The 24,658-nt window shown below is 42.0% G+C and overlaps 1 protein-coding gene across 12 annotated transcripts in view; it reads right to left on the reverse strand.

Annotated features, from left to right (window-relative positions):
* ERC2 (ELKS/RAB6-interacting/CAST family member 2) overlaps nucleotides 1–24,658 on the reverse strand; it is an 875,436-nt gene that overhangs the window by 757,553 nt on the left and 93,225 nt on the right. For 6 of the 12 annotated variants that reach the window (XM_083156227.1, XM_083156223.1, XM_083156220.1 and 3 more), the window contains exons 3-4: nucleotides 17,255–17,278; nucleotides 11,897–12,313 (exon numbers count right to left, since the gene is read on the reverse strand). In XM_083156227.1, the coding sequence (XP_083012353.1) occupies nucleotides 11,897–12,313; nucleotides 17,255–17,278 (441 nt within the window). The remainder of the gene's footprint in view (nucleotides 1–11,896; nucleotides 12,314–17,254; nucleotides 17,279–24,658) is intronic. The other 6 variants (XM_083156222.1, XM_083156226.1, XM_083156230.1 and 3 more) reach the window with 1 other exon arrangement.

A 24,658-nucleotide genomic window follows, 5' to 3' on the forward strand; every position in this document is an offset into this window, starting at 1 on the left:
GTGCTTGCAAAGTATACTTGATACGCAAGGTACAACAAAAGCTAGTCACAAAAGGGATGTGCTTCTAACCTATCAACATGCGCAGGATTTTGCAAAGTAACCACACCCCCCCAAACATCGCTACTGTCAAGCAAAGGTCAAGTCTCCAGCAAAAACACTTCCAAGCATGCAAAACATTTTATAGAATGAAGCAAGACCGAGAGGATGTGACATACTGTAGGACCGGTAAATAGAAACAATTTTAGAACATACATGACTGTATTTTGGTCAGATTGGTCGGACATTGGAGCCTATTCTAGTTTACATGTGTACTGGCAGGGGAGAGATTTCTTGTGCATGTGCATAGTTATTTATGTGCATGTGCAGAAACTGTGTGCAAGCGGCCACGGCAAATAGATTATTTTCCGGGTGCTCGCAAACAATTTGTGGTCGGGGGGCGTGGGACGGTGGCTGAGGGATTCACCCAGTGTTTCATGGGCAAAACGCTGGGCGTTCTCCTGGTAGGGAGTGGCGGGAGAATAAAATAGTGTGCCGAGCGTAGCGAAGGCACCATGCCTGAAGCATCGCGAGCGAAGCGAGCGATACGAGGGGCTCCGGTTCAACTCCAACTGTGTCCATGTCGACTGTGTCGACATTCGGGGAAAAACAGCGGAAAAACTCATGTCGACCTAATGACTGTCGACCTAAACCCATGTCGACCTTAAGTCATGTCGACCTTGACCCATGTCGACCTTTAACCCCGTCGACCTTGGGGCCAGTTGACCTTTAACCCCGTCGACCTTGGGGCCAGTCGACCTTCCGGGGTCGACCTAATGACTGTAGACCTAAGTCGGGTCTGTCAGATGTACCGATTCCTATACACATAACACCGCATGTAGTGCCCTTGATTCATATTAAATCAAACAGTAGTGCCCCTTATACACATAATGTCCACAGTTGTGCTGCTTATACACGTCTCTCTCACTATCCATGTCCCTCAGCAGATACATGCCCTGTGCCCCTTCAGCATCTCACTATCCATGTCCCTCCGCAGCTACATGCCCTGTGTCCCTCCAGCAGCTTCCCCTACTCTCTGAGTCCATCCAGCCCTCTCATCCTGTATTCAGCATGAACAGAGCCTGCTCCTCTTAGTGGCTCTTCTTGACCTATGCGGCAGTGATGGCATGACATCACATACGCCGTGCCCGAAGAAGAAGCCGCCAGGACAGACTTTTCTGTTGAAATTAGTGTTCAGGGCTGTGGTAGAGGTGGAACTCAGTTCCCCCTACCATTAGAGGTGGTGCCCCGTTCCCCCTCACTTTAACAGTGGATAGACAATGCCTAGGTCAATGGTCACTAGGTCGATCACTAATGGTCGACAGTGACGAGGTTGACACCTAAAAAGGGTTGACCTAACTTAGGTCAACACTGCCAAAAGTTCAACACAAGCTTATGGTCAACATAGGCAAGGTCAACAGTCAAATGGTTGACATAAGTTTATCGTGATTTAAAAAAAAAAAGTGGTATTTCATACTTTAATATCCAAGTGAGAATTAGAGTGGGAATATAATAGTGTGCCGAGCGCACCATTGCAAGAAGCATGGCGAGCCATGCGAGGGGACGCGATACATATATACAGTGTCCAAGTTGACGTATGATTACATAGACAACAAAAAAAATCATGAAAAACCCATGTCGACCTTTTGACTGTTGACCTTGCCTATATTGACCATAAGCTTGTGTCGACCTTCTGGCAGTATAGACCTAAGGTAGGTTGACCCTTTTTCGGTGTCAACCTAGTCACTGTTGACCATTCGTGGTCGTCCTAGACATTGTCTATCATCTATACCAGGGGTGGGGAACCTTTTTTGTGCCAAGGGCCGTTTGTATGGGGAAAAAATTCTTCGGGGGCCATATGTAAAAAATTCTCTTACAAATTGTCCTGCTGAATCCGTCCCACGCTCTGACGGCTGCTGCTGAATAGGACTGACAGTCTCTGGCTGCTGTTGATTAAGAGGAATCTCGCGAGAACTACCGACCTCTCTTGAGAATTCCCCTGTACTTGACTCCCGGTAAAGCTGCCGAGCGGGTGGGAGGGCCACTCAGACCGGCTACGGGGGCCGCATACGGCCCCCGGGCCTGAGGTTCCCCACCCCTGATCTATACCGTAACCCACCTGTGCATAGTAGGGTCAGCTATATTTTTAGCTTGAGCATAGATTTCTATAGACCCACTCAATAAATGTGTAATAAACGATCAAAATAGCTGCCCTCGCTGTATTGGTAACCAGCCCCAACTTTAAACGCTACATTATGAATATTGGAATTTTAGTCGCCATACAACAGGTACCACAGTGTAGTGGAGTGTATTATATCGTAGTATGCGTAGCACAGAAATACTGATTGTGGACACGAATGAAGAACAGGGACATTTATGGGTTGTTTAAAAGCCTCAATAAAACCGTCTGGAAAAAGTGAATTAAAAAAAATGTGAAATATGTAAATAATCTTCTTTTAGGAAGATTATCAGGTTCTGCTTCAGGATGAAATAGATTTTAGCATTATGCTAAATGCAATAATTATAATATAAAACAGCATTCAGACATACGCTACTTTTGCTTTTAATTTATACCTCATTCATTACACTGCATATATAATTCTTTTAAACGTATAGTAAACATGAAGTAGCCAATTACCCAGATGGAGCACAATAAGGTATTAAAAAAAAAACGGTCTGCAAGAGGATTCATTACGTTAATTATGATACTCTGGGGCATGGCGATTATGCTGGCTTTTTGAAATTTAGAAGGCCTGCTGGGATCATAATCCCACTTTAAAGATATAAATGTACACGCAAACGTGTTACCGAAACAAAAGAAACTTTATGAACATTTGTCCAGGGCAGACAAAAATGAGCAATGGTTGGTAATAAAAATGTGTAATAATAATTCTGAGCACAATACACAGTCATGAGGAAGGTTTCCAGAACTCAATTGAGCGTCTCACACATATTAGGCGTATCTGAATACACAATGATCAAAGATGGGGAAAAAAAGCAGTGCGGGTGTAAAAAGGTCTCATAAATTAAATCTTTATTTTGCAGATGGTCATATAGGCAACGGGATGGCGCCAGTAGTTACAATGTTCAATGGCAATTTACCAAATACGTTGTTAATGTTTTCCACTGCTTTATGGTGAGAAAAAGGAAAACCCTCAAAAAATAATATATGATTGGGTTTACAAATGTGAATAGTTAAAATAAAAAAATAAAAAAATAAACCTTATCATCATCATGGAAAAGAATGGTTTCATTTACAGCTGTGGGGACTAGAGATCCTGCCTGGTTTTCCACCTTTGTTTTTGGTTTGTGCTCAGAGCATGATTATATTTATGCCACACACAGACATGTAGGGCTTTATTTACCAAGATGGGAGTTCTATTGCAGATAGGACGTTTCTATAGTCAACCAATCAGATTCTATTATCTATTAGAAAGTGCTAACTAAATAAGTAGATTCTGATTGGTTGCTATGGGCAACATTCCATCTTCAATAGAACTCCCATCTTAGTTAATAAACCCTATAGTCTGTACCATAGCACAAGGGCCCATATGGGCAAGAGTCGAGCACACCCAGATTTAGTAGCAGTGCCAGGGGTGGACTTATCACTGCTCCACTTACTGCTACTATTGTCTCCTGCTGACAAGCCCGGTCCCAGGTAACTGGTACTTGCTCGCTCATCGCCCCTCTCTCTCACTGCATCTGTAACAAGGTACACAATCCACATTCACACTGATTTGCTACGGTGTCATTGCATCCTGGGATATTGCATAAATAAAATCAAACCATACTATCCGTCATTCTACAGATTGCTAATAATAATAATCTATAAATAATCTTTGACTCAAATTATGACTTATTACAATTAACTCAAAACATAAAATACCTGGTTTAATGTTAACAGATAAACATCAGTCAGCACTAGATGCTATTTGCCAGTATTGCACAGGGGCCCTAAAGAGCCACATAGGAAACTAACTACAAATTGTTACAAAGTGGAGAAGTGTGCACAGCAAGCAATTACATTCGTAGACATCACTTTCTATAATGCACTAGATAAAATGATAGAATTATAGACAGGTTGCTATGGGCAACACCCCCACATTCTCAGTTTAGCTGTAGTAAATCGGTATACGGTCATTAGGTCGACCCTATTAAGTTCTACATGCATTGGGTCGACCACTGAAAATAGGCCGACATGGGTAAGGTCGACAGGGTCAGAAAGTTGAAAAAAGCATTAGGTCGACAGCCAAATGGTCAACATAAGTTTTTCACGGTTTTGAGCCGACATGTGCCGACAGGTGGTATTTCATGCCCTACCATCCACTACGGCGAGTTGGAAGAATAAAATGCCAAGGGCAGAGAGCCATGCGAGGGGGCGCGGTAAACTTAGATGGTGTCCATGCCGACTATGTCATCATTCGGGATTAAAAAAAACATGTCGACATTTTGACTGACAACCTTCCCATTGTTGACCTAATGCTTTCCGACCATGTCGATCTTACCCATGTCGCCCAATTTCAGGTGTTGACTTAAGGCCTGTGGCCCTTCAGTGGTCGACCTAAATTGGGTTGACATAATGACCCATATCCAGTAAATCTATCTGTCCTATGAATGCAGCTACTTGCAATCCTTCACAATCTCTCACTCAGCCGGCTTAGCATGCGGCCCACACGATGAACAAATTACCATGCCCGACCCTTAGAAACTCCGCTATGGTGCCACAAAACAGAAATATATTACAGTGCATTCTCTTCTCACAATCCAGTTACATTAAATAACCGAAAATGAATCAATCTGGACAGCGAAAATAATCATATTAATATTTGGCTCAGTCTTATCTAGTATCAAATAATACTATTAATTCATTATAGCTGGCCAAGTAAAACACAAGAACAGAAAAATCGAACAAGAAAAAAGACAACTAATCAGATATGTCTGGGGGCACAAAAGCAAAGCCTTTACGAGAGCCGAGTGTTGATAAAGCGTTTCCCTAGTAAATTAGCCCCGGCTCCAGTATCAAGCACTTACAGTAAACACAGCGACAGCAAGGCATGTGTTTTATCTGCAAGGAAAAGTAGACAAGCTCCGTCAGCAAGCTTTGCACACATATATTCTAGAACAAGAGTTCCTAGAACTGTCATCTCATGTTCCTCCTACCAAACAGAATCCAATGTTCACCTACACCTACATTCCTCAAGAGTTTTTTTCTAAAGCTGTAAAAAAAATATATATATATATATATATATATATATATATACACAGTATCTTGCTCAGTATCAGTATTGTCTTGAAAAACCTGGCTTCGGAAAACCTTATCAACTATTTCAAACTGTGTCTCAAAAAGCTACACTGATTTAAAATGTGTCTTAAGTGGAGACTCAGCCGTCTTTGCCTAAGGCAAGCTCTTTGATAGCAATAATAAAAGTACTTGATGGTTCTTTGGGTAAACTTTGTGTGGTCAGAGTATTTTAGCAAAACAAAAATGTTGTAAGACCAAACATCTGTACTAGATTTCCACATGATAAAAACTCTGTATTCCCTTAAGTTAGCCCACAGTTATGCAGAAAGATCTAATGTTTATTTGAAAAGTACGGAAAAAAAAAATAAGATCATCTGCTGAAAAAATATAAATACTGGTGACAAAATGAGACGTTCCGGAAATTCAAATGAAAGGCCGGAGGTTCTTAGACATATCCAGGAGCTAGAAAAGAGTTGCTAAAGCAAATACTCAAAAGGTCCCAGCTCTGTGTTTGTGTATCCGCACTTGTAAAATGCCCTTGTGAACACTGGGCAGGGCCTGGGGTGGCACAGACTCAAACCCTACTGGAAAATCTAACACAGCCAAGAGCGTTCAGGCTACTGCGAAGACTTAAGGATTTAACATTCTGCTGTACCGTTAGACCTGCATAAAATAAAAGTTGGGGTCTTGGTGGGCTTTAACGCAAAATATCTAGACTGACCCTTTACTCAAGTCTCCAGGTACAGATGAGGAAATAGGGTATCAAAATGTAAACCCATAAATGGTAACACTTGTTTGGGTTCCCCTTAGCAGAACGACAATGGCACTATCTGGCCTGTTTTGAAAGCTCTCCAGGCAATATCAGGAAACCAATTGTCGACCTTATGGGTGTATGTAATGGAAGATAGTTTCAGAAGCTAAGAGCTTTTTCTCCATTTCACCAATAATGGGCAATAACAATAGTGTAAGGTCATGTAGATAAGAGGGAATGTGGTTACGACCCCAGCGGACAAAATGCCACGCCGGAATCCTGACACCTTTGTAGATGCCGATGCCAGAGTCTTCAGAATGTCCACATATTTTAGAATAGACAGCAACCAGCTTTGGTTTTGCCTATCATGACCAAGTGATTCGGTCCTGGACAACCAACCTGAGGCACCCTTGCAAGAGTCTCAAGACACAGTTTGTGGACCACTTTAGGTACAAAAATAATATTAAAAAATAAAATGTAAATTCCATACCTCCTAACTGTCTTGTCTTTGGCGGGACAATCTAGTTTTACTGAATTTGCCTGGGGCATTACTGGGTACATAAAAAAGGAAGTAGCACTTAGGTGATACAAGATATAAATCAGAGTGTTAGGACTCTGACAAGAGGTTACCAGGAAGTACAGGCCATGATCCCAACCCTAACTCTGTTAAACCCTGTAGAGGTTATAGGCACCTGCAAAGCTAACACTTCACCTATAATAGCCACATTCAAAGGGGTCAATTAGGTTCACCCAAACCCCGGTGCCACCAGGACTTTGCAAGGAAACAAGGTGCCCAACACCTCCAGAGTGGACAATAGGGAAACTAACTAAAACCTGTAGAAATGGGAAACAAAACAAAATGTGTCACAACTGTGGCTCCAGGGCCGGGGCTGGTTCCCAAAATAGAGGGGACAAAATGACTAGGGGTCCCACGTATTTTAAGAACCAGCCCCAGGCCCAACCAGCCAGCAGGGTAATAAAAACACGGCAAAGGGAGCCTCCTGCCACTTTGTTTATTTAATTGAGGACCGTGCCACCGGCTGCTCGACGAACATTCTCTGGGCTTACCTTGATTACATCCGTCTAACAAGGAGACGCTGTGTTGGCGGTGGAGACCGTGTGGGAGCCGCATGCGGTAATACGGCTTAGAAAACTTAAGTGTGGTGGACACTGATAAAGACATTTAAATTAAACTGGCCCAACTGGTGTACCCCAGAAACCAAGTCATTCAAAAGGGGAAATTTATCCACACGTACGTAAGTGAGCTAAAAATTGAGCTTTAATCTGTATGCGGTACATATTCATTTAAAGGGCCCTGGACTCTAATCCACGGATGTGGATAACCCACATTGTGGGATTAAAAACTATTAATTGGACTATTGAGTCCACACAAAAAAAAAATAATTATTCAACGCTGAAGGATTAGGATAACACTATCCATAGTCTTAGAGATGATAGATCATCAACAGTGAAGTGAGATAGCTTAAAGAACAGTTTTGCTGGAGCGTTATTCCAGAGGCCATAGGATTATCAATAGAGGTTCTAAATAGAAAACATCCATATCGTCCAGGCAAGGTACAATTGGAGATTTATTGTCCTTGTAAAAAGCTTGCAAAAAGGCATTTGTGGGTGCCCCATGTAAGGTTTTTGGGCATATTGGGTGTATGAATTATTTTGTTCTTGTTCTGCTTGTCTAAATATTATAAGTATGCAATTCCAGCTCATTTACATTCAAAGGAACATAGGTATATAATATTTTGTTTATGTTAGATAAAAATAATATAATGATGTGTCTAAGTGGGAGCTGTGTGTTGAGTATTACTGGAAGGAAGCATCTTTTCTTACTCGACATGGGTTAACATGTATGTGAGACACAGTGGTCCTCAAACCGCATATCAAATGAGAAATATGTAAACTAAATTCTATGTTTATATGTTAACAAGCACAGAGGCCAAAGTAATTGGGATTTAATTTATTTTATAACTTAATACTGCAGAAACCAGCTTCTGAGAAAAAATAAATAAATAATAGGGTATTTACTTTTTGTAAGGAAAATGTTAACCTCATTTTCTGTTTCAAATTACAGAAAGTTAACTTTGCATTCTTTCCAGTCTCCAATTCCAAACATGTTCGAGAGTTCAGATGATTGCTCACATTGCGGAGCACAAGAAACAGGTGGCGCTGAGCGAGGCACTCCGTAACCCCAGACAACGTGATGGGAGATTGCTTATGGATTGTAAAGCAGCTCATTGTACAGAAGAATACTATTTAAATGGAACCAATCACTCGATACTTAAATCGATACTTAAAATACATTTGTGCGTTGTTTTATTTGAAGTACCATCAATAAATGAGAGAATTGATTCACTAAGGATATGAGTAACAAAATAAAGTTTTGAAAGAAATTATTTTGAAATTATCGTTTTTTTTTGTGCATTAACCCTTTTATTTGTGAATGCAAAATAGATCACTTCAGCAAGCGGCCCATCAGCTGGGTGTTAAGTGATGCTCGGCTAGTGACAGAAATAGGACCGCCTTTGTATGTAGCCACTGTGTACAAATATGTAATAGCTACAGGAAGTGACATGTGTAAAACGACACCCATCGATGATGCAGATCGAGATTCTTCGCGTGAACACTGGCCGGCCTACTGGACATCAGGTCACTCAGAATGTCTGGCAAAGCTAAGATGTCGGAGCCAGTGAACCTGTGTCTGAGGAAGTAGCCACTGGCTTCAGCACACCCAGAAAACGTGCTCAACATATCCCCAATTTTGGCATGGTCCCAGTTGGCCGGCCCCAAAAGCAATCAGCTTGAAAATTATGCCACAGCCTATGGGAAACTGCGACCGACATCTTTGGTGTATGGAGGTACGTGCGCTTTACAGGGTAAATTTACTATTCTAAATTTTCAGATTCTTCTTATTATTTATTTTGTACCTTTTAGTAGATAATCTGATAAAACAGAACTCCCATCTTAGTAAATAAACCCCTACATCTCCGATGCATAAGCAGTCATGCAACCATTGGCAAACTGAAAAAAATTAAACATTGTCCATCGCTGAATCAGCCCCATAGATCAGGAAAATGAAAAAAAAAAAAAGTTATGCTTAAATGGAAACTTGAACTTGTAAAAAAAAAAAAGAAATGATAGTTTTCCCTTTATCATATGCACTTCTCAAAGAGGTCTATACATAGTTACTTAGCAGTTAAGGCTGATTAAGACTTGCGTCCATCAAGCTCAACCTTTGTTGTTAAAGTGCATGATCTATATGCTTCATCCCTTATATAACTGATATCTGATTTAGAGTACTACATCTTCTAATATTTTTGTACAAGTGAACCTGTAGAACCTGTTCAATCCAGAACCTAATATTTTCTACTTTGCATATTCTGTAACAGCTGGAACAGGTTGAGCGGCTTGACCCACAAATATTTCGAAAGACACCAGTCAAAGTACTGGGTTGCGGAGCCCAATGTGGCCACCATATATAGTTAATATGGGCAGTGTCAGGATGGTTATCATTTCCTTTTAGGCTGCTCCATCTCCTCCCTCCCTCCATACAGCCCTCTGCTCCTGCATCTAGGGTCCTACTCCCACCAGCACCCAGCTCAGTGTGTGGCTACTTATTGTGGATTGGCCCCTCCCCTGGTACCAGCTCTGTGCCCTTTACACCTCCGACTTCACATGTTCCTCCCCTCTTCCCACTCAGCTCCCCTTTGTCCCCCCACCCCTTCCATTCCATGCACAGCCTCAGCCAGGATGTGATCTATTAATAAATCCTGTCTCTCAGTCTTCTACATAATGTCACTCAAATGTTAGTTATGTTTTTGGGGCACATTTATTATCCACATTTTGAGAACCCCCCCCCCATCCCAATTCTGGATACTTTAAAATGTAAGTAACCCCTGAAAGTATTACAGGAGTTCTGCAGCAGATACTGTATACAATTCCCCTGTTTCCCAGTGCAATAGCATTAGCCATTGTAGTCTATAGGCTACATATCGCACAATTTACTGGGAAAGGGATTGTCCAGATTCCTCTCCGGTAGCTGCCACTGGTGCATGGGCTGTCTAATAATCTTGCATGCCCAGCATATAGTAAAGTGATAGTGATCAGTCAAGCTACCCCTGGTGGGCAACATTCAGCAATATAGGGGCACCAAAATGAAATGATATCTTGGCCATCCCAACCAAAAAGGTTGTGGCACCCCTGTGTAATAGTAAAGTATTTGGGCACACATAGTACTATTCTATTACCCGTTGACAGAAATAAATATTGATATATTGTGTAGACCAAACCAATTAGACCAATATTGAGGATATTAACTTGTAGTCAGATTGTCCAATGTTTGATACACGTGTGGGCAAGGACGAGGCAAACTCATATAGGATATTGGTAAACAAACATACGGCAAGACTGTTGTCAAGATTTAGTTCCAAAATACTGGTGCACTTGTTTAGCAATAATCAAATAGGCAAAGTCAGAAAACAAAATCAGGATTAGCACATTAGCAACACTAGTAAACAATTAAGGAATACACAGCGTTATCAAAAAGTTAGAGCCAAAGTCAATATGTAAGAAAACAATTCTAATATGAAACATGGTGCCCAGTTCATAGACCATATCATTGGCAATCACGTAGCATTGAATACTAGACAAATTCCTTCTTTATAGCACCAAGGGGCAGGGCTTGAAATATCACTGGACTGGACTTATGTGGCAATATCACTGGACTTTAACGTCAGTATTACTAAACTTATGCAGCAGTACCACTGGACTTTATCGTCAGTGCCACCGGACTGGACTTCTACAGCAATACGTCTGGCCGCCCTCCCCTTTATTGGGTCCGGATCTTGCTGCCTCTTCACTCTCCTAGACTAGAGTGAAGATGGCGTCCGGCCACCTGCCCTTTTATAGGGTCTTGATCTCGCGAGACCCAATGGTGGGATCTTGCCAGCTCCGGAGACCCGAGTTCTGATTCTGGGTGGGAAGACCCGAACAGGCTCAGAGAGCAATTTCGGATTGTGGGTGTCCGGATACCCCAATCCGAACTCACACATCCCTAGATCAAAGCCCATCAATATAATGGTGAATTCTCCGACTGAACCATTATCGAACAACCGCTCATGTGCGAGCTTTCTGGCACAGATTGAATATCCCCAATTAGTTGCAATGCAATATGATTAGGATGCAGGAGGAGACTGCTTATCAATTTGATATATCACAAGTATAAATAAAATAAAAATAATTTTGTGTGACTAAGTCAGGATACAGAGCTTTGTATAGGAAAAAAGCTGCGGGTGCTTCATTGTAGTACTTCATGTACAGAGTTATAGGCTCAGTCACATACATTATATTTGTCTCCTTTGTATAGCGCAACGGAATATGCTGCGCTATATAAGAAACTGCTAAAAAATAAATAAAATAAATATACATGTGTCATATCTAAAACTAATCAGCACAATCTCCTTGTCTTAGTCACGACCTATTCTCATTTTGTTGCGACTAAGACAAATTTTCAGCAAAAAAGATGCCCAACGCCAGAAGACTCTCACACGACCTGGCGTGCCAAGGGAGGATGTTTAGCAACAAAGAAGCATGAGGTCTCTATGTTCTTGACATCTACCTCTTTTGTAGGACCCAACTGCACTTGTTACAAGTGCCATAGTATCAAGTAATGACCCCAACCTCTCTTTTATGAGTGAAAGAGGTTTGATACAATACATACTGTACATCAAATCACATAAATTGCTTTTGCAAGATGGCACCAACCACAGCACCACTTTATGATAATCTTTGGTTCATGTAGATTAGCTTTGGTACTATCTATGAGGAAGAAATTAAGACCAAAAAAATCTCCTTACCTCTCTTAGATGAATATTTTCTTTATCCCTCTGGTCTAGAAGCACTTCTAGATGATTAAGTTGGGATTCCGCCTCCACAATTCTTCGTGTCTTTTCATTCTCTTCCTCCATTCCCTTCGAGGGCAAACCTTTACTTTGTAACATCTCAAGAAGTTTTTTGATGGACTCATCTCTGGCACTTAGTGTCTGTTTTTGTGTTTCTATCCTCAGCTCCATCTCTTCTAGAGTCTTTCTGAGGAGGAAAAGTTCTTTGGCTTGCCGGTCATGTTCTGCCTGAAGCCTTCGGAAGTTTTCCTCAGTGAGTTCGATGGTAAAATGTTCTGCACTTCGGTTACCACTTTCCTGTTGGAGCAGATGGTTGAGGTCCCTCTGAGTGCGCAGCTCATCCTGAAGTGCCTGGATGGTCAACTGCAAATGCTAGAACACAGATGGAAGGGTTATATGAGTATCATAATGAGTGAACAGGTTCTATGCATTAAAACTAGTTATGCCAAACAATATTGTTATTACACTAAGAATGGAATTCAATTGTTTTGAGTCACCTGTAAGTAATGGCCAACAGAGGGGTGATATTCAATTGTTTTACCAATGGTTGAGTGTGTTGTGGGTGCACATTATTTATCCTGGCACCCCCCTGAGGTGGTGACCTCAAAATATCCCAAAATCTGACTTTTGTGTCCACAAACAATGCATTTGGGTGCAAAAACTAATAGGCGTAACCATCTCTGATTGGCAAAAAAATTGCAATTCACCCAGTGGACACCTATTAATTACCCATGCAAAAAAACTGAATCCCACCCAAGATGTAAATCTATCTATATCTACTCTATATACACATACTGTATACAACTACTATTATTGGACACTGTAAACATTTCTGAACTATTCCTAATCTTAAATAACAGATTTAAAATGATGCAGCATAAATAAAGAACATAACTACAACATTGTTGTGTCAGTTGCGAGGATATGGTGCCCATACACTAATGTGACTCCAAGAGGAGAAGTGCATAAGATCTTCCTTGAACCACCCGGCAGCTTTTCAGCCAGCAGGACTGCATACGATACACAATATGCAGTCCTTTAACTAACGATATATCGCATGAAGTGCCAGCCAAGCCTGCCAGAGGCTGACTGATCAGAAACAATCTGTAGTGCAGCCTTTGCCATCTTCGGCTCCTATGCGATGCACTGTACCGTGCATCGGATCAAAGCCGGATTGGATATGAAAAGCAGACAATAGCTGCGTGGAGACATATTTTAGATCGCAGCCTCCTAAGATGACGAGCTGAAATGTGCAAAATGTCGGCTGTTTGGGCTCCAAAACAGTACCTTTTGAGTCACACCTATTTGTTTAGATGGGTTTGGAGACATGCGCATTAAAAAATAAAATCATTTGAATATTGCACCGCAGTCTCCTGTCTCCTTTAGAAGGGAGAACGGGTGTGATAAAACAATTGATTTGCCCCCTTAGGATTGTGATAATCAGACGTGTCACTTCACTACAGCTGCCACTGAATATATCTGTCTATATGTGTGTATAGGTCAGATCTGCTGATCCTCCACCCTGTGCCCACCATCCCATCTGGCACATTTAAAATGGTCTTTGAAATTATCGGTGAGGGTTGGAATGTCGACACAAGCATTAGGTCCACAGTCAAAAGGTCGACATGAGTTTTTCACTGTTTTTTGACGACACGGTCAACCTGGGCACCGTCTAAGTGGATGGTGTCCCCTTTGCATGCTTCGGGCACACAATTTTATTCTACCGCCTTGCAGTAGTGGATGGTCGGGCATGAAATACTGCCTGTCGGCACATGTCGGCTGCAATTTATTTAATTTTTTTAACTCATGTTGCCCTTGCCATTGTCAATCTAATGCTTGTGTCAACCTTCGGACCCTGTCAAACTTACCCATGTCGACCTAAGGCCTGTCGACCAAGGACCATATACCAAAAATATCCCTCTATGGATGTAAGAAGTTATTTTACTGCTCACCATTGCTATAGCTCTAAGATAAAATGTATAGCGTGCAAGCTTTATCCACAAGTCGTTTAAAGCCGGGACTGTATATTTTGTGGCAACATGTCTTATGCTGTGTACACACAGTGAGATTCCTTTGCTATTCGACTCAATATGGACCATGATAGACAATAAAATAAGATTAAACCACCCATAAACATTCCATTCGTGCGGTTTTCTCAGGAAGTTTATTTCGCGGACGGTAAGTAATGCCCACTGAGACTTTATAGGCAACATGTCCAAACATTTGTAACATCACTAGTAAAATGTTTCAGTGTCCAATAAAAGTATTCATGCACAGTCACGTAGCAAACATTTTTACAACGGTGTCAGTTACACAAACTTACAATGGCAACAAACATTTGGGATCACTGTTTTAATACCCAACATACTGAGGCCAATTAATGATCACTGGGATTTATTGGTTTATTTAATATTCCAATGCATAATAGGGAGCAAATGATTAACAATATATAGTTCTACAGCAAGAATACAGTCATAAGAGCATTGAAAAGATCACTGTACAGTATGTATGACACATTTTCAGCTCAGACAGGCCATAATGCACTTAGTGGCTTGCAAGGTTACAGCGGGAATACAATTATAATTACGTAGTCTTTCCTAGAAAATGTGCTATTTGGAATCTACCTACAAAAGTATGGAATTATTTTATTCAGATATTAGGAGAAATATATTTTCTTTGCTTTTGGACTACAAAACATTTCAGTTTCCTTAAATAATTAAATAACTTTTTTGTTTTTTACTCCAAAAGTATACTGTTGCAGGAACCTATTATGCTATTATTATTATTATTATTATTATTATTATTATGCTATTAGGAACCAATTATGCTTGAGCCATACATAGCGGCACAAAGCCGCTGTGAGTGACGACCCCACTTCCTCCTTGTGGCCAACCGGGTCACGCTGAACGGGGGTATGGATCGTTAGGTCGACCCAAGATAGCTCGACACTCCTTAGGTTGACACCGGAAGGTCGACAGGCAGAAGGTCGAAACGGACTGAAGGTTGACAGCGTCCTTAGGTCGACCGGCGGAAGATCGACAATGCAGAAGGTCGACGCATGTTTTTTTATTTTTTTAGGCGTCTACATCTAAAGGTCTAGTTCTGGACACTGTCTAAGTGTACGGCTGCGCTCGCAATGATTCGGGCACGGTGCCTCACTAAACTCCGCACACTATTCTATTTTCCCACCATGCCCTAGTGAATGGTAGGCCATGAACTACCACCTGTTCTGGAACCACAGTGGGGAAAAAAAAAAAACCTGTTTCAACTTCTGCATTGTCACCCTTCTGCCGGTCAACTTAAGGACACTGTCGACCTTCTGGTGTCGACCTAAGGAGTGTCAACATTTCTTGGGCCGACCTGATGACTGTATCCCCTGAATGGGTCCCGCTTGGCCGCTGCTTGTGGCCCGAGCCTTATAAGCCTTGTAATTGGAGAACAAAAGTAATTTGAATTTTTGAATTATTGGAAAATTATTACTGGAATAGATTTCTACTAAGGAGAAATTACATTCTCCAGGGCCAATAGGAAACAAAGGAATTAACTAAACATATTTGTGTATCCTGACTTTTCCCGGTTCTAATAGAGGAGAACTATTTGACTTGTGTTAACATGCTATAACATAGGATTGGATGTTCAGCAATGTACAGGTCACAATAGTGAGTACAAAATGCGAGTACTGTATCAGCACAGTCTGTCAGAAAGATGTTTTTTATTCCCAATCTGTCTGAACTGAAAACAGAAAACCTACAATACAATATAAAATATTATTATAGGAAATAAAAGGACCCACAAATATATCTGTGAAAAGTTCCAGAATAAAAATATACAGCTGTGGGGCGGGGTGGGGATCAAATTTATTTATGTTTGGATCTTTCTTTTGGCAGCATAGTAAAGTAGATCACTTTTAAGTCATTTATATGGGGGAGTTAGGGCCAGAAGTATCAGGCTTCAAAAAGTAATACAATGGACAGTGATAAACAGCCAGCCAATCAGCAAGCTGGGTTTGAAAAAAAAATAACAGCTAGGAGCTGATTGGCCGGTTGTTTATCACTCTCCACTTTATCACTTCTTGAAGATTGACACATCTGGCGCACAGTGTTGTAAAAAATGAGACAATATTGTATTTCATAATGCATAATATATGTATAACGTAACAATGACATGTGAATAAATAAAAGCACAAGCAATTGACTACTTTAGTAGACATAGAGAGTGAGGCACAGTGATCTATATAACACTGTGTCCTGGACTCTCATCTTATAATTGATCCAACTACTGGGGTTCTCTTTAGGGATCTCCAAGGGGTAACATATATTTTGTAGTCTACTGCAGCAGAAAGAATGCACTCTGCGGAATGTTCAACGTTTTTTGGAATCTTTTTTTTAAGTTTCTTACATATCATGTCACGTTTCAATTCAGGTGTGAATCTTTTTCAAGGCTATGTTATAGGCAATAATACACATAATGGGGCATCTGGTCAATGTGGTGCATGCTGGCTCGAGCAAATATATATATATATATATATATATATACAGTATATCTCCAGAGAGACCGCACTCTAGTCTTAAATTCAGCAATAAGGAGTGCTCCACCAGATGAAGTGAACATCAGTACATATCGTAGAAGAAATGGGCATTCACCAAGGTCAAGATTTTCCACTTGAGATTTAATGCATAAAAATAGACATCTCGTCTTCCGACGTAAAGTGACGTTTCAGTCTTTAAAAGACTATCATCTGGAATTGGTACAACTTGTTAAGAAACAGCATCAGACAGGTAACCTGGCATCCATCCTCTAGAGAGGGTGTGTCCTCTCTAGAGTATGGTCTTTTTAAGACCGAAACGTCACGTTACGTAGGAAGACGAGATGTATATCTTTATGCATTAAATCTCAAGTTGAAAATCTTGACCTCGGTGAGTGCCCATTTCTTCTACGATATATATATTTTTTATTATTATTCATCGCTTGTCTATTATGACATTATGTTCTGAATAGACAGTAAAGTTATATGGATTGACACGGTACACATGACAAATGTATGGTATTACAGAGACAGAAAGGGTATTACAGAAAGGGAGTCCGCTCTAACACCACAATATTAATTTTGTTTGTTTGGGTTTTGCTTATTAATAATAAAATCTGATTATCAGAATGAAAAAAAAAACATGATTGCCTCTTTATTTTACATGAAAAAAATAATTTCAACATTTTGCATAAACTATTTCACCACTAGGTGATGCTGCGTTCCCTGTGACAGCGAGTAAGCACATAACATAACATCTAAGAAAAAGCAACAGCAGTTTTACAAACCTTTGTCTTCCTGGAATCCAAAAGCTGAACGGCATGGCAAATAAAAAAATGAAGCAAAATCAACACAAAAGCAGATTAAATGCGAGCAAAAATATACGACTAAAGGTGCATACACACTGTACAATTTTTTTGACCAATTTGGTTGAAAGACATTTCCATTGAACCTAGTGTCCTGGACGAAAGATGTTGAAGAAAGATATTGACGACGAACGATGATGCGCATACCCGCCAGTTGTTCCTCAAGATTGTTCGTCACCTATAAACTGGATCTTTCGTCTGTCGTCAATATCTTTCGTCAACATCTTTCGTCCAGGACACTGGCTTCAATGGAAATGTCTTTCAATGAAATTGGTCAAAAAAATTGTACAGTGTGTATGCATCGACATATCCACCCCCACCACATCCCGAGCGGAGCTGTACAGAGTGGACACAAGACATCTTGTAAATATACTTGGACAAGCGAACATAAAATGATGAGACATCAGCAACTAAACAGAATGTGACATAGCGCTACATGGATGCACCACTTAAACTATCCTTTTACACCATATAATTATACTAAGCAACATGTCATAGATTTACAAAAAAGGTAAAACCTGAAAATGGACCTTTATTATTAAGCAGCATCTCTATTCTCATCTAGATCGGATGATGGAAGATTTCTGTTATCAGCCTTATGCTGGGTACACACCAGAACGATTTGGCCTCAATCCCCAATTCTGATACAATCTCGACCGATTGTATGTAAATTGGGCATGTTATAGATCCGATTCAGATCCGATGCGCGTCCCCACTGGTCGTTTTCCAGATCCTACCTGCTGAAGTCAGGATTTGGAAACGACCCCTTCAACTGGGTACAGAAATGACAGCTAGGAGCTGATTGGCCGGTACAGATCGGAATCAGATTGTAAGCAGATCATGTGCTCCAGCAGATCGTGTGACCATCGTATGGTCACCTCACAATCTGCTCACGATCATGATCGTTTTGGTGTGTACCTAGTATAAAACTAAACAAATAACTATGCATTATACCATAGAGCAGATGTGTTTAATGCATTGTGACATAAGAGCATCGTTCAAGGCTGATCCCTCCCCTTCAGCAGCTTTGATATTATACAGGAGAGATAATGAATGATTAACCAGCTGAGATGAGTAGCACCCATTGACATTACAATTGATAACAATTGGCCCTGGCTGAAGGGGTTCAATGTATTATATGCTGATGGACATGATGCAGAAAATAAGAAAACAATAATACAACTTTGCTGATTAAAGTGATATATTGCATGCCGATATTCTGTGTGTGGCCAAGTACATTCAGATTTGTTGCAAGTTGTGATATCTTTTTTTCAGTAGCCTACTTCATCGATGGCCTTATCATGCCCTTGAAACCAATCAAAATCTACTTCTTTTTAATTTAGCACCTTCTAAAAGCAAATAGATAGTATCTGATTGGTTGCCCATAGCAATTGCCCATGAGCAATTGCCCATAGCAATTGCCCATAGCAATTGCCCATGAGAAATAGAATTCTCCTCTTTGTAAATTTCCCCCATAATGTGCACAGAGTACTTCCAGAATAGCCTTCCATAGGCACTCCGCTACAAACTTGCTTTTTTCTCCCACACCATAAAGGTGTCCAGGAAAATGAGAGGAGATTGTCTACTTTATTTGTAGGGATTTGTCCCATACACTCAAATTGGTAATTACATTGTTTGCAAACATCTCCTATATAATAGCCCAGATCTGTCAGCTGCTGAGGCAGAGGCAGTTAGTGTCCCGTCTGTTGCCCTGCTGGGGTCGGGGAGCGGAGCAGGCGGCGTGTCGGGGGTGTTGGCCCCCGGTGGAGAGGTGCCCGGGCTGCTGAGAGGCATCTTCTTCAAAGGCGCCCCCCCCTGTCCCCTCAGCAGAGGTCCGCGCGCAGGATTAGGATGACAGTGGACGGCAGGACACACTGAACCGGCTGCCAGTACGGAGGACAATTGCAGGGGGCGCCACTAATCTCACATATACACTGCAGGGACCCCCTGCCCGCTGGTGGGTGGCATGCAACGGGGTCTGGCAGGAGGTCCCTGCAGTGTATGTGAGATCAGCGGCAGGGTCCCTGCAGTGGATGAGAACTACTGCAGGGACCCCAACGCTGATCTCACATACACTGACCTCCTGCCCACCAGTGCTACCTGACATAACCCTGCGCTGCCAGAAGCCGCTGCATGCCACCAACCAGCAGCCCTTATGTGAGATCAGTGGCACCCCCCCTGCAAAATGTAATGTAATCAGCAGCGCAGCATATATGTAATAATGTGATCAGCAGTGCCCCCTCCTGCATATGTTATGTAAAAAATAATTTTAGGTACTTGTATACCTTCCCGGCTCCCATCGCATGCCATATGTAGTGGCATGCGATTTTACCGGGTTTTTTATGCATTTGTGATAAAAATCGCATGCCATCGCATCACATGCCATGTGATGCCATGCAATGCGATGGCATGCAATTTTGATCACAAATGCATCCCAATGCATTTAAATTAGTAGCAAACATGTGAAATGCACCCCAAATGTCATTTTTCACACTGTACCACCCCCATGATCAACGCCAACCCAAAGCGTGGCGAGCGGCGGCGGTACGCATCCTACGACCTTTTCATACCCCCAATATCCACGTCAGCATGGAGTTGAGAATAGAAAGTGTGGCAAGCGCAGCGAGCCCGAAGTGTGGCGAGTGCAGCGAGCCCCGCGAGGGGACGCGGATACCGTGTCCCCTCGCGGGCTTCACAGGTATCCGCGTGCGCTCGCCACACTTTCTATTCTCAACTCCACGCCGACGTGGATAGTGGGGGTATGAATAGGTCGTAGGACGCGTACCGCCGCTCCTCGCGGGCTCCCTGCGCTCGCCACGCTTCGGGTTGGCGTTGATAGTGGGGGTGATACAGTGTGAAAAATGACATTTGGGGTGTATTTTACATGATTTTAACACATGTCCATGATTTCAGTTAAAAATGACATCGCATCACATCGATGGGAGCCGTGATACTACACAAGTACCTAATTTTATATATATATATATATATATATATATATATATATATATATATATATATAGCACTTACCCCCTTGGTTGTAGAAGGATAGGAACCGGCACACGGGTGGATGGTGAAGAAAAGTTGATTTATTGTACAAACATGATTGCACACAACGACAGCTGTACACCTGACAGCTGTTTCAACCGCAATAAACGTTTTTCATCATTGCTCTGATGAAAACCGTTTTTTGCGCCCTCTGATGAAAACCGTTTATTGCGCCCTCGGATGAAAACCGTTTATTGCGGTTAAAACAGCTGTCAGGTGTACAGCTGTCGTTGTGTACAATCATGTTTGTACAATAAATCAACTTTTCTTCACCATCCACCCGTGTGCCGGTTCCTATCCTTCTACAACCAAGGGGGGGGGGGGGGGGGGGGGTAAGTGCTTTTCATGTTCTAAAACTTTATGTTCCTGGCACCGGGAGGCAAGGAGTGAAAACAGCCCGATTTGCCGTAAAAAACGGTGAATAGGGAGCATTGAATACTGCCCATAGGGTGACAGATCGGGGTGAATAGTCTATCAGCGCAGCACTTGCCGAGATCGTCCCTCCCCAAACTCTCATCAGGAAAAAAACATTGCTCAGAGACTTTCAAGTGATGAAGCAGTATACTGTATGTTAGTAAGCACCACCTGCAGCACACCCACAGAACCACCGGACACCCTCCCCCACCTGCGGCCACCCCCACACTCAGACCTCCTAAACCCACAGAACCCCCGCTCCCAGATGCCCCAACACTGCCCCCGCCCATCCCCCAACCATCCCTTGGTTTGCAAACAGCTATAGCATTGTTATGAAACCTGACACCCATCCCTGATACCAACTGCCTGAAATTCACATGTATCATAGAAAATTCAGACCAAGATGATTCATTTCAGTGACATAACAAACTTGTTTTCCAGCTGAAATAACTTATTTAATTGAGAGGTGTTTAGAATACCAAATAATTAATTCCAACCCTGACCTGAGAAAAACATCATCGCAGTGTGAAACAGTTCAAGTTGTCACAGAAGCGTGTGCGCTGCCAGAAATTAGCATGTGGGATCCCACGCTCATTAATCGCAGTGTTTTCCCCAAAACATGTGAATTCAAAGCCAGAGGCAGCAAAGCAGTGGCGCTGTAACCAGGACACGCACCCTTACGCTAGTAAATATGTACACGATTCTGCCGCAATGTACAGCACTCTACAACCAAATAGCTTGCCCATGCATGGCTGCAGTGATTTTCAATAGATATAAGCTTTCTGCATTCCCACAACTGCTAATACCTGATTTGCATTCTATAGTCACAGGCAATTGGCACAGCAGGCAGCCAAAGCCAGGAGACAGCAAACTCAAGAATGCAATTCTCTTGAATACAGAGATTGCATATGTATTTTCTGATTCATTTCAATTCAGATTTTTGCAGAGTATTAGACAAGTATATTCACGTAATTATGCCTAAAGGGGCTAATGTACAGTTAGCAGCAAAGCAAAAACAAAGATGGACATGGACTGGACAGATCATAATTCAATACAAAAAAATTAATGGGGAAAATTGTCAAAAATCGAATGAGTACGACTAAACGTATTCCTACCCATTAAATGTGAAATACGGAAGTAAATTAGCTTTTGCTAATTTACTATTAGCCGAATTCGGCTGATTTGACGTATTTATATATAGCAAGGTCAGCCGAATTTGTCTTTTATAAAATCTATACTATCGATAGAATACTGCCGTATATGGCCATGATTTCTATGGTGATGTGCTAATTTACTATCATTCGTAGGGCTGAATTCAGCCGAAAATACAACTGGAATATACAGTATATATATTATATACTCCTCATTTTCCAGGCATATTTGGCTGAAGCCTGCAAAGATCAGTCAGATCAATGCAGGCTTCTCAGTGTAAAGCAATAGAACAATAATTACATTAAAAAAAAAATTGATTGTTGTAGATCATTGCAAATTTTGCACTTACAGTAATTGCAGTGGTCACTGAGGACTTTTACGTCAACCTTGTTACCAGGAAGATAAGCAATAGAAATAGTATGTGTATCAATGCAGAGTGTCCACTAGGGGGAACTAAAGTCATACAATTAAAAAGATATTTGCATCATGGATGACCAAAAAACGAGGGCTGTCAGAGTAATGTGTCTGATGTTAGTTCACTAAAACAATGGTTTATAGATCAATCAACAAAAAATAAAGTAAGTAATCTAATTAAAAAAAAAAAAGTTGCAGATCTACTGTAATTAATTAGAAAGCCTTGAGGCTGAGCCTTTGTAATGGTACAGATGTATAAATATGCAAATTAGCACATTTGCACACCGATACGCCTAGCACAGCACCAGTAGCATATGTACCAGGTTTGTGTCTGGCATATACTGACTCATACACATTTAAATTACACCACAACAGTTAATTGCATTACTAATTTAAATATACAAAACCCTCTACCTCGGAAGGTATAATCTTACTCATAGGGTAAGAATAAAAGCAGCAAAGAATTAAATCTAAAAATGGAGGTGCGGTGTTGCGATACCCCAGATCACAGAATCCAACACGTGATTTCAGTATTTCAGTTGTATTTAATGGCAGAGGCATCACAAGGGGGGTGAAGACCACACCCTTGTGTCATCATATAAGGGGCGCCTCCGCAGTGACTGAAAACAATCCCCCCGATGCGCACCATGCACTTTTCTAAACCGATGTGAGACTCTACTACAACGTGCATTTTGAATAAGGGCCCTGATTCTGATCTGCTCGGTAAGGTGCGAAGCTTGCAGCTTATTAAGCAGTTGTTAAAACACATCCCTTTGCATGTGCCCACAGCAAAAGAAATCAATTGATGGTCGGGACCATCGGTTGATTTCACCTGACCTTGCAAATATGTGTCAGCAGCGCTGACATATGAGCAGCGGCGCCGCCATTGCTTGGTGCCCGGGTTGGAAGGGCAGCAGCGTCACTTCTGCCCGGCGGAGCCGGGTCCTTGCGCATTACTTCTGCCCAGCCAGAGTCACTTCTGACCCACCGCATCGCCCAGTCTCTGCAGCCGCTCGGCGGTTGCCTAGGAGACAGGGGACACTGGGCAGCACTAATGAGGGTCTGAGGGGCTGGTTTCTTTGGCCGCGGCTATTACATATCTTTTAAGTGATGCAGCCTGGCTCAGCCCCACCAGTGATATTACCTTGTTTAGGCTATCACTCCTGCAGGTTTCCTATCTGTTCTAAGTCAGTTCATGTGCCTTTTCAGCTGGTTCAAGAACTTCTCAGCTTGCTTCTGTCCATCTGCAGCTGCTGGAGGTCTGCCGTAACTTTTCCAGTGTCCTTTGGTCACGTAAGTGCTCATTTTGGAGCCTGGTTCTTTGTTCTCATTAACTCACATTCGCTCATTATTCTTTATCATATTTTCGTTAATCTCTTTGTTCTGATCTTCCCCGGCTTAGCGGGGAGCTCAGAACTCCCTATTTCTGTCTTTTCGGGGTACCGTACCTAGTACTCTAGTATACCCTGTAGATTATTGTGTCTGTATATATTTCTCAGGGTAGGTGTTTTAGGAGGTACCCCGGTTCTCTTTTGTGTCTGCGACTATGTCGCCTGTTACCCCTTATTGGCCTGGTGCCGTTAGGTAGGTTGTTCCCCAGTAAGGCCCCTGTAGTTAGATCTCTTTTTGACCCGTTACCTCTGACGGTCACTGATTCTTGTCACCTCCTAAGACCTGGTTGCACCGCAGTTGGGGCGTACCTAATTCGCCCCTCTAAACGTGGCGATTATAGGTGAAGCCTTAAGGCCCATACACACTAGAAGATTTTAATTTTAAAAGACTTTGCCAAAATCTGTGAAAGATATATCTGTCACCAAAGTAGTGCGTACACACTGAGCTATTTTCCCCTAAGAGCAAGAGATTTTCAGGAGGCGAAAGACTTTGCTAAAATCTTTCATTATGGCTATTTACACAATGGGCTGGGTTTGAATTCCAAGGGTGGGAGCAGGGCCCATTTTATTCAGAGCATTTCTGTTCTTGGGGCCTGATTCAGAATTGATTGCTGAGCTGCATATATTTGAAGCCCAGCGATCAGATAAACACCGCCCCACCCGGGGCAAAATACCACCCATGTGCACAGCTGCAATTTCATTTGCTGCCATGCACGTAGGTAGAAACCATTCACCATCAAATGATTTTTCCCCCTGTTTGCAGCGCCGAGAAAGCCAGGACTGATTAGCATTGTGATGGCCATGGGGCGGAAAAAGGGCGCTGATGACTCCCTAATGGCTGAGGAACACCTATATTTTCTGGCAAACTCCCAGAAAATGGCAGTAGCCTGCCCCAAAATGGACAACG

This window comes from Crinia signifera, chromosome 8 (assembly GCF_055691185.1).
Source record: "Crinia signifera chromosome 8, ASM5569118v1, whole genome shotgun sequence".
Taxonomy (NCBI): domain Eukaryota; kingdom Metazoa; phylum Chordata; class Amphibia; order Anura; family Myobatrachidae; genus Crinia; species Crinia signifera.